We start from the raw sequence: 11,269 nt of genomic DNA on the forward strand, positions 1-11,269 counted from the left end.
TTAACTTTTCTTACTTGGTTTGCAGAGACCTGCCCAGCCCCCAGTATTTTGTATGGCAAGTTTGAAGCACCAAACCTGATTTTAATTGCTCTTCGTACCAGCCTGATTTCAGTTCCTATTCTTCCATCTCCCTGTGTTCAAGTTCGATTACTCTCACGTTGCTGCTTCAGCCTTTCTTAACAAACTTGCAATTTCACTACTTGTGCCTCAGCACTGATTTGCCAGAGGCTGGAGGATTCATCAGAACCTAAAGGTGGAACACATGTTGAAGGAAAGGAAGGAGAAGGAAGAGTTAGCTTGTGTATGTTAATCCACAGGGCCTGTGAAAACTGGTTGTAGTTTATATTTAAATATTATTCTTTGGAGTGAGTGTAGCTACAAAGGTTGTCTTTCCATTGAGTCTAATATAACTATCTGTTTAGTGTTGACAGAGCCAAGCTCCCACTCCCCGGGGTTAATAAAATGAAAGATCTCCACAGAAATGTAAAGCTAATGTTGTATACCTGTTTATTCAAGCACTTAATTAAAACTCCATTCATCTCTAGGGTTCAAAAAGAAGTAAAATGGAGGGTGATAAACCTGAGCTGGGTAATGCTGGTTTTGATGGGATGAGTGAAGATGAGCTGCTAGCAGCTGTCTTAGAGATTAGCAAAAGGGAAGCTTCTCTGTCTCTGAGCCATGATGAAGATAAGCCCACAAGCAGCCCTGACACTGGTTTTGGAGACGACGAAATTCAGGAATTGCCAGAAAACCTGGAATCTATGGAGATGGAGAAACCCAAAGCAGCATTAGACTCAGGTAAGGCAAAGTAACCATCTTAATTGGACTGTACCAACCTAAAGCAGGTTACTGATAGCAGCAGGTTAGTAATAACATATGGTGTCAGAATCTGGATGCAAGTACACTGCTGAAACTGCCCGACTTCCTCAGAGTTTTGTTACAGTTTCCCTGTGTATAAAGTGTTTAATTCATTGAACTGTGAAAACATATTTTCTTGTATGTCTGTCACCTCTCTGATAAAAGAAAGGTAATCTTCTGAGTTAACTTCCATTTTTTTTGTCTGGTGATTAACACATGCTTCCACTGGTTCCTGTACCAGACAATTCAATTTACTAAGATTTGGCAGTGTCTGGAATTTAATCTTCCATAATCAGAAAGTATTTTAATTTCTGTAGCTGCTGCAGCTTGGGCAGCATGGTAGCAGTGTTCACACTGCTGGTGTGCAAAAGTGATGTCTGGGGTGTGTAAGACTAGAGCGCTTTCATAAATGCAGTTATTTTATCACTAGTTACTAATGAATTTAGCTCTATCTCTGTAATTTTTTTCTACTACTTTTTAATGTGGGAGTAGACCCTTGAGCATAAGAGACTCGGCATGTGAATTACGGCCTCTGACTCAGAAATACAGTTAAGTAAAGTTAAGTACAGGAAAGAGCCTGTTTCATCTCAGTGTGGGGAAATTGAGCGTCTTCCTTTACTCAGCTGAAGAGAATTTAAGTGTTTATCATTTGTTGTGTGCTACATGCTTTCAGTCAGATTTTTAATTCCACTAGCCTGGAAAAACAGTCCAACAATATGCTTTCCTTTTCCTCTAAGAGCCAGGAGGGTAAATATTAGCAACAAAAACCCCCACTCTATTACCAAAAATCACACTTGTTTCAACGGACAACTCTTGTCAGCTTTCATGTTGGAAGGCAGTGTATAAGAGAACTAAGTGTGTGGTCAGCCGTGTTCGTGCCCTCCTTTATATACACTAAATGTTGCTTATGGTTGTGTGAGGGAGGGTTGTGAGTGTGGCCACAGAAACGTATCTCTCTCCAGGTTTTCTTTGGAAAGTATAATGTAATTATTTGAAGACTCTGTTCTGAAACTTAAGCAAAAAGTATGTGTTTAACAAAAGTTTCTGTATTTTCTGATTGAGGAAGCAGTTAAACACTCAACGTTGCATTCAGCTTTCTGTATTTGACTGTGTATGACCAAAAAGCTCAAGAACTACTCAAAGCATAGAGTTTGGCATTCCGATGACATGTACCTGTGTATGTTGAGTTACCAGTTATGGCAGTTGGATGTAACTCACCATGAGATCACAATCCTGTGTTCCATTTAAAGGAAACTTAGTTGCAGGGGATGCTTTGCTATATCAGACAAGATGATTCTAAACATGATGGATTTGACTTGGTCCATTTCTTGTTACCTCTAGTAGTAAATATTTTTGTAAACACTGAATCATTTGTGGTGCTTTCAAAAAAGGCTAATTTAGATGTGAGAGAAGATGTCTTTTCTGCTTCATGATCCTCAAATAACAGTTGTGAGTCGAGTGAGTACTTCTTACATTGGAAGTTTTCAAAGGTCATATAATAAATTCTGTTGTGTTTTTCACCTTAAGAGGATTAGACTGATGGATTAGAGTTCTAGTTCTGGCAGTCTTGGGTTTAAGAGGTCGCAGATACTGAGACTCCTTTCTAAACTCCTTGCTGATAACTAATGAGCAGATGTTGAAGTCTGCATAGGGCAAAACTATAAATATTCACATATTGCTGCATGATAGCTGTTGGAGCAGGTCCTGACTCTCTCTCACCTGCAATCAAATGGGAGAATCAAAGTGTCCTGCAGCTGTAGGAGATGTATGCAGTGCTTGAATGAATTTTCACTCCAGAAGTTTCGTAAAATACTTCTGCCACAGTGTTACTTTAAAGGTGAACTGAAAAGTTATAATCATCTTGTGCTTTTAAAGCTGTAGGTAGTGTTCATGAGTGAGGCTCTTACTTGAAGCAAAAGTTGACAAATTTAAACAGCGCTTGAGATCTGTGCTTCCCTCTGTCTTACATATGATTTGGCTTTAATTGTGGCTTCATCTGTAGTCCTCCGAGGTATAATAAGCAATGCAAATTTTTATAATCCATGGCTCCTTTTAGAGAAATTCAAGTGTCAGCTTCATGGCTGCAGAAACCTAGTGGTGTGTGACATCTTCCTCGTTAAAATTGCTATCTCTGAGTGAACACAAAAGGCGAGAAGAGAACAGGTTCAGGGATTTATCAAATGGTTTGTCTTACACCTGTTAAAATAAGTATAAGACTGTGCTTTGGAGCTTTTTCCATGGGACTCCTTGTGTGGGATTTTTTTTATGGCTGGTGATCTCTCCCTGTCAATAGATGTCACTGTGCTGCAAGGATTGTGGTAATTTAAAGAGGATTTAGCCGGTAACACACAGAAGACCCAGGAAAGAATAACTGTACTTTCTCATTCCTTAGGTCCTGCCAATTTCACCGAGATAACTAAGGATTTTGATGAGAATAAGGAAAACAAAACTCCGGAAGGCTCCCAGGGGGAGGTTGACTGGCTGCAGCAGTATGATATGGAGAGGGAGAGGGAAGAACAAGAACTTCAGCAGGCATTGGCTCAAAGCCTTCAAGAGCAAGTAAGAAATGAAATTTGCTACCTTGAGTTGTCTTGCCCAACACTGGAAACCTGATGGCTAAAGGAAAAGCTTGTGTTCAGGCAGTAACTGCAAAGAGATTCTGCTGTTTTTTTTGAGAGAACCAGATGAAAAAAGGTTTGGGTTTCTCCTAGCTCCAGTGTCAGTAGAGTGACAGCACTGGATACATCTGGGCACGTTTTAGATATACTTTGGAAACCATATATCACATCAGACCTGCAGATTTCTCAAAGCTTTCTGTGCACGTTTGTACACTGGCTTGGAACATTATACAAACATGATTGTAATCTACACTAAACTCTTACTGTCTGTCACTGAGAACCAAGCCCACCTTTAGCTTCCCTGGCAGTTGCTTCTTGCAGTGTGTCATGTCAAGAATCAAAGTGAAAGAAGCAGGTTTCAAAGCAAGGGCTAAAAACGACCATGCCAGATCAGGTTAAAGATCTGTCTTTCCCAGTACCTTGTTTCTGGCAAGTAGGGGATGCTTAGTGAAGAATATACGAACTGAGCATTTATGTGATCCTTCCCTGTTAGTAAATTGGAAAAAGAATCCCAGATAATTTAATCTAAAACAAGTCCTTTAAATTAGACTTGGAAAGAACTGAGATCTCGCCTTGTATGCTAACGATCCGTATTCCACTTGAATTTCAAGACCTGTAACTGATTACTACAAGTTTAACTGAGCCACTGAGAGTGAAGCAAGTGCTAAGCCAGGTCTTTCTTTAAATAGGTGCCCTTGTCTGCTCTCTATTAATACTAAAGCTGTCATGGTTTTCCTTATGAGATCTGATGTTTCCATGGCTCTTGGATTTTTCTCTCCCATTACTCATTATGAGGTGCTGTTTGGTATGTTCCATGCCAGATGTAGCTTTGATTCAGCGATGCTGAGTAGTTTAACAAAGATTCCCAAATGCTTTAGAAATAGTGAGATAAAAGGCCTCATGCTAATAATGTAAAACTGCCCTTTGAGTGTTCTGTTACAGTTCTGAAGCAAAAATCTGCTATTCTAATGATTCAGGCATGGAAATGCAGTAGCTGTGGTTTTCTTGATTTGAAATACGTAGTTAGGGTTCTGCGTTCAGGTGCACTGAAAGCATTCAAACCCTGAATTAAGAAGCCAGCTCATTAAATATTATTGACTGTCTTCCTGTAGCTCTGAGCTTTCCAGAGTGGTGGGAGGAACAGGGACGTGATATTATCCAAAGATCAGAAGGGTTTGTTGACTTGAGGTTTTCTTTGCTACTTGTTCATGGTAATATTTTTAATACCTGGCTGTTCAGTGGTGTCTTTTTTGCATTCTGCCTCTGTGAATTACACCTGTTACATAGAACCACTGTCTCTACTTTCAATGTCTTCAAGATGATAAAATCTGTCAGGATTTAACAATTTTGTCCTCAGCTGGTTCTGGGCAGAAGTCTGAATTTTGCCAAAGTGAGGAGCTTTGTGTGTAAGTGACAGTTTTCCTTAGCGAAGGGTTGCAAATTCATTCAGATGCTTTTCAAATTAATGATCCAGAGAAAGCGGTGTTACTGGAGACTTGCTCTGCTGCATACCAAACTTCAGGAGCTTTGATGAGCCTTAATGAAGGTTTGTCCCAGGTTCTGTTGCACGGGAACATTGGACTCTCGCTGGTTGCAAACATTTCTTCACACAGAACCTTTAATTTACAATGTCAGGTTTGTTGTAGAAACCAGAGCAGCACAGTTTCAATGGAAAAAGAGCACCACAAGAATTTTAAACAGTGAAAGTGTCACAATGAGCTAAGTTTTGTTCTCTTCCCATCAGGAGGCACGAGAACAAAAAGAGGACGATGACCTTAAACGAGCCACGGAATTAAGTCTACAAGGTGAAGCTCATTTAAGTTCTTCCAGAATGTTGCTTTTGAGGGAAAATAGATCTGTGGGTATGAGTGCAGCTCCTGAGTGTCTGTAAGGCAGCTGGGATTTCGTGCTCTTTGGTGTGTGCTTTGTTGTGTTTGGCTTTGCTCAGGTCAGCTTTTCTTGCTTTTGGTTGTGAAAGCAAATGCCAGGAAAAAATAAGAAAAATTACTTATTTCAGTCTCTTGAGTTTTTCATTGCATTTCTATATGTAAACAAATATATACTTCAATATGTGATATTGTATTTGTATAATATTAAATATATGTAACTAATGTATTTTTATGTATAGCAAAATGGTCCTTGAAATTTTTTGTTCCCAGCAGAAGCTGGCATGCTAATGGATCTAGTCAGAGCATAAGGATTATTTCTTACTTGCGTTGATATTTTAGTGCTGATTATTGAATGTGCTGGCCTTGCTGAGGAAAATGAATAAATGCTCTGTCTGATACAGCATAGGAGGGAGATAGACCTCACTGCAAGGTAGAGCTGTTAGGGGTGAAAAAAGAAACCCAGAATACACTATCTTTCTTTTCCAAATCCAGACAGTGTGGTGAGCCTCAGGCACTGTTTAACATTTGTGTGAGGCTGGCGTGCGAGTGATTTCATACAGTCTGGCAGGGCAAAGCATAACTGAGAGAAAATTCCTGCTCCAAAGAGGGAGAGGGAGGGGTAATAAGGTATTGTGTTAAGATACTCATAGCTTCTCTGGCACCTTTAAAGGCCCTCAGTTATTACTGGGTGAACCTGTGTCTGCTTCTGAAGAGAAGCTGAATTCTGCTTACATGTCCCCTCAGCCTGAGTCCTGTCCCATGATGAGCTCTGGCAGGCTGAGTGTGCAGTCCCTCTCAGGTCTTCCTTGGTTTGTGGCTGGGAAGAGTTCAGCACTAGAAATCCTTCCTCCTCCTGATTTGCAGTCGCTTGACTTAAACATGAGCATTGCCTTGTGCTTCTCAGCTTGCTACCGTGTCATTTGTAAGGCATCAACCAGGAGCTGTTCAAGGAGATGCTAATAATGTTGAGTGTATATCTGGCAGTATTTGTTTTAGAAAGGTTCCCAGTGGTGCTGCAAAGAACCACTAGTCATCCAAGGACCGTTGGTGAAGTGGCATTTAGCAATACCTGTGGCAAGTGCTTCATGCAGAGACCTGCCTTAAGTGACTGTGTTTCTTGGCTGTAGTCTAGCTTACAACAGCCCAAATAAGTGTGGAAACCAGCAGTAAAATATTCTCAGTTGAAGGGGTTCATCTGTAAACGTCCCAAGAGGATTATACTAATGCAGCATCGGATGATTTAACAGGACAAGCACTATGAGAATTTCTTTGGCAAAGCATCTTCATCATAACTGGCAAGATAGTCTCAAAAAAAAAAAAAAAAAAATCTCCTGAGGAGTGTCCTGTTAATATCAACTTCTCATCCACCTAGCACTCCATAGCTTTAATTTAGCTGGTGAAAGCATGGCTACTTCTCCTAATGAGTACTGTACAAAATCTTAAATTAGTCGGGTAGCTGTAGAATCCCAGGAAGTTTGGAACAGCATGTACAGGGAGCAGTGGTGCCTTCCAGCTCTTTACAGAAAGCTGCCTGCGTTTTGCTCAGCCAAGCAAACTGGAAGCTCCTGCAGTGAGCAGCCTTCTTACCACTGAAAACAATGAAAATATGCCTGCTGCCAGCAGTAGCACTTTGATGCCAGTTTTAATTCAAAAATGCACTCTGTTAATGCAACTTACAGTAAAAACTGTAATTCATAGCTTCTTGTTGCAGAAACTTGCAGTTCACTGACTAGACTGGCTGTACTTCTTTTATTCTTGGTTCTGGCTGTGGGTGACCAGTGCTCTGGAGCGAACTGGGTGTTTAAATGCTCTTTTGTTGCCCAGCTGTCATTGCCATAGTGCCCTGCTGTAAAAATGTGAGAGAGATGGTGCTAAAATTAATTCTGTAATCCAAGATACTTTTCTTAGCTACTCTTCTGGCAAGTAGGGGAAGGGAGAGAGATTTTTATTTGGAAATTCCAGTATCTCCTGCTTTCCTTGGAAAGGAAGCTTGAAACATTAGCATTTTATTGTGCTTGTTTATGTGGGTAGATATATCTCAACCTGTTGTGAATTCCTGTGTGCGCCACGGCTTCTCATGCAATATCGTTGTTTCCATGCTCTTTAGAGTTTAACAGCTCTCTCCTGGACAGTGTTGGTTCTGATGAAGACTCTGGGAATGAGGATGTTCTTGACATGGAGTATTCAGAAGCTGAAGCAGAAGAGCTGAAAAGAAATGCTGAGGTGTGATTTCAAAAGCCAAATGTGAAACATACTCCTTCTTTACCATCAGTTTAGCGTTGGAGGTAGTTTTACAGAGCAGGTCTAGAGTCTAGAATGGTCTTTTATGTTCAAAAGTGAAAACATAGAAAATTTACATTCTTAAGAGTCTGTCCTGTTGGGTTAATTAAAAAAAAAAACAAAAAAACCAAACCAGTTACAGAGACCCTCTGAGTTTCTCTAAGATGTGGATAATGGTAAAAAGGAAACGGTAATTTTATACCAGAAATGTTCCAGTGCATGTGAAGCAATAGGCCTGAAATTTTTGCTTGCAGAAAGAGAGGACTTCAGTCATTGGGGTACTTCAGTTGCAATGCCATGGGCTTCTAGATCCTGCACCACCAGAACTGAGAAGTTGGGGCAAGATCTTATTCCCATTAGGTGAAATGTAACTGTAACCTAGGCTGTGCTGCCAGCCGCTGGCACGCTCAGACTCCACACAGCAGTGTTGTGCAAGTTGCCTGCTTGCTTCAAGTGGAAGGAGTATTGTGTAGAGTGGAAAAGGTTAAATAATTGTAGTTTCTTTGAGCAGTTATTATTTTCTTACAGTTATTGACCAATTTCCTTACCCTTAAGCCAAGAGTTACATTTTAAGAGTATTGTCAGTGAATCTTATCAGTAGCATTTCCTGGTCAGAGAGGATTAAAAAATAATTGTCCAAAGCCAATTAGTGTTGTTTGGTTTTATTGTCAGTGAATAGACACAGCATGTTTCCTGCATGCAAAGAGGGCATTGTCTGCTGGCATTACAGGTGCAGGACGAGAGGATCTGGGCTTCATGTCCGGTTGTTAGCTGTTAAATGTGTGTACCATTGTCAAAGATATTTCTTTGATATTTCAGAAGTAAGCGTGGTGTCCCCTTTGGCTTTTCTGTGTTTATTTGGTGGATTAATTCTGACATCAGTGGAAGTTGCTCAGGAAATGGTTGTTTAGAAAACTTTGCAGTGTAGAGCTCATGTCAGCATCTGTTCTGAGGTCAGAGTGGCTCCTTTGCATGTTCATTGGCTTGATGAAAGATTAAATAAGATGGGAGGCTTCTTCCTACTTCTGGAAGGACTCCTTGTTTGGTCTAAACCAGGGTGTCTGTTTCCGTAATCCTTGACTGGGTTGCAGCTTTGAATACAGTAGCCAAACGTGGTATCTCTGGTATAAATCATCTTGTCCATAATCTTTGTGGAACAAAAGTGAATGCATAAAAGCTTTAATTGAACTACTTTTTCAGACAGGAGAGCTTCCTCACTCCTATCGTCTCATCAGCATCGTCAGCCATATCGGAAGCACATCATCTTCAGGTAAAACATATCATATTTTATTCTTCGTGTCTTTTCTAGGTTAAAAAAAAAATGTGCAATACAGAATTACCTTATCAGGATTATTTGCAGAGAAGAATTCCGGTAGCAAAGCAAGTCTTCCATTGTGGCTTGCTGGTGAGGGAGCAGGTTTTGAGGATGTAATGATGCCTAACTGTGGCATGTGGACAATGTACTGCTTATGGGGTCCGTAGAATTGCTTGTGCTTGTTACCAGCTCATTGACCAGGAAGGATGGAGGAACCAGGATCTTAAGGGTTTTCTAGCATTTGTCTGACATAGGTTGCTGGACCAGGGTATCTAGCTAACCAGCTTGCTGGTTGAATTGCAGCATGAAAAGAAAGGTGCATTCTCTGTTTTCAAGGTCATTATATCAGCGATGTCTACGATATCAAGAAGCAGTCCTGGTTCACCTACAATGACCTGGAAGTGTCTAGAACTCTAGAGGCCACCGTTCAGTGTGACAGAGACCGAAGCGGCTACATCTTCTTCTACATGCACAAGTAGGTGTCTTGGGGAATTTTGGTGCTAGTAATTATCTTCTGTTTGTGAGGAAGTGGACTTCTCTTCTTCTGCTAGTCCTCTGTGCTGGGATTAAAAGTATCTCCATGTATTTATCAGAAGAAATCATAGTCAGAATTATATTGAAAAATGACAAAATTGAAGTGCTCTGAGTTCAGAGGCATGGAATTATACATCACTACTACACAGGGTTTTAACAAGATGTACTAAATCATCTTTTAAGAAGGGGATTCGGTGTCTCAGCTATGCATTTGTTGCACTAGGAATCATAATGGAGCTTGGGTTTTTCCCTTAAGTGCCGCAATATTTGTAAATGCCCTTATCCCTGCTCCTCAAGGTTGTGTTGTTGCAGCCATGGTCATCTTGGGACACTGGCAAGATGGGCTTTGTAGGCAGAAGGGATATCTTTTCAGGCACATGGAACTGAAGAAGGGGTTTTGTCCCTCAGTTTGACCCTGTCTTCTGTCTTTACTAGTTGCTCTAATAAAAGATATTACGTCATCTACAGACTGTCCTGTGTTACTTCTGATCCTTTTACCAGCCAGGAGTTATTTTCACTATTGTTACTGTTCTCTGAGGCTTACCGCTGACCTTAGTCATTGTAATAAATTAAAAAAAAAGTGTTGAGGGATTCAAGGAGCCTTGCTTAGAGATGCCAGATAACATTCTTTCTCTGCCAGGATCTGTGATGCTTGAGTTTGTGGATGAAATCCAGGGCTGCCTTATGAAGCAATTTATTGTTTTACCTAAGTTTCACTATTGGTCTTTCTCTCTGTTCTAGGGATATCTTCGATGAGTTAGTAGAAACAGAAAAAAATGCACAGCCACTTAGCATGGAAGTAGGAAGATCAGTTCGTCAGCCTCTGTGAAGAGTAAAACACCTTGTTCCTCCTGAGGAACAAGGAAGATTATGAACTTGTGCCAGACACGCAGGAGTAACAAACAGCTCAGGGCCAAAACAAGAGACAAGAGGTAGAAATATGGGACGCTCAGTTTGTCGAACCATCTGTGCAAGTCCTGGGCCTGAACCACACGTTTAAACATTGACATCCCAGAGCAATCCTCCTGTGGTGAAGTTTTTATTGTTCCTCAAATAATTTTGTCAGCATGGAGCCTTAAAGAGTTGCATCAAGCCACAAGACTACAGCTGCTCATAAACTGATTTTAAAAAAATAGTGCAAAAAGAGACTCTTCTAAAAGCCCATTCACCTGTGAGATGTGAGTGGTGAAGATTTACATATCACTTGGCCTTTTTTTTTTCTTTTTTTTTTCTCCAAGAGCAATTTAAGCAATACACTCTGTAACCTGGCGTGTGTTGTGTTAGTAATATTCACTGGAAACCCAGATCGCTGAGTGCACTCTTGCCGGTCATCTCACTAACAGGTGTTTTGGAATCACTCAAGCTGATGTGTTTTGACATTCATGGGTTTGTAAGAGCTCCGTTATTTACGTGTGGTTCAGGAAACAAACTGTCGGTGCTGTGGAATGTATTGCATACCTGGTGGCAGCTTTGTCATCGTTTTACACCATTCACTGTCATCCTCATTTAGATGTGAGATTATACATGTGATTTCTTTTGTTTTATGAGTTCTATTATTTGATTGCATTTTCTTCATGAGATTGTTGCATAAGTACCGTTTGAGAGGAGAGGCCTCTCTTTGGGCGTGCAGTATTTTGCACTGAAGTTGTATAGCTTAGGGCTGCCTTGATGTAACTCCGGGCGTAGGTGAGCACCTGGAGCAGGCTGAGAACAGCAGCAGGAGGTGAGCAACAGCCACTTGTCATCTTCTGGGAGGGAAAGAAAGCGTTACCCTT

General features: G+C 40.8%; 1 protein-coding gene across 1 annotated transcript in view; it reads left to right on the top strand.

Moving 5' to 3' along the window:
• USP37 (ubiquitin specific peptidase 37) overlaps positions 1 to 10,434 on the top strand; it is a 33,508-nt gene extending 23,074 nt beyond the window's left edge. Inside the window, exons 17-23 of the mRNA XM_010086357.1 lie at positions 546 to 798; positions 3,251 to 3,417; positions 5,221 to 5,281; positions 7,473 to 7,588; positions 8,846 to 8,915; positions 9,297 to 9,435; positions 10,236 to 10,434. Coding sequence (XP_010084659.1) covers positions 546 to 798; positions 3,251 to 3,417; positions 5,221 to 5,281; positions 7,473 to 7,588; positions 8,846 to 8,915; positions 9,297 to 9,435; positions 10,236 to 10,323 — 894 coding nt within the window. The 3' untranslated portion in view covers positions 10,324 to 10,434. The remainder of the gene's footprint in view (positions 1 to 545; positions 799 to 3,250; positions 3,418 to 5,220; positions 5,282 to 7,472; positions 7,589 to 8,845; positions 8,916 to 9,296; positions 9,436 to 10,235) is intronic.
• Positions 10,435 to 11,269: the final 835 nt, after the last annotated feature.

The sequence above is a fragment of the Pterocles gutturalis genome, unplaced genomic scaffold (genome assembly GCF_000699245.1).
Source record: "Pterocles gutturalis isolate BGI_N339 unplaced genomic scaffold, ASM69924v1 scaffold1961, whole genome shotgun sequence".
NCBI classification, from domain to species: domain Eukaryota; kingdom Metazoa; phylum Chordata; class Aves; order Pterocliformes; family Pteroclidae; genus Pterocles; species Pterocles gutturalis.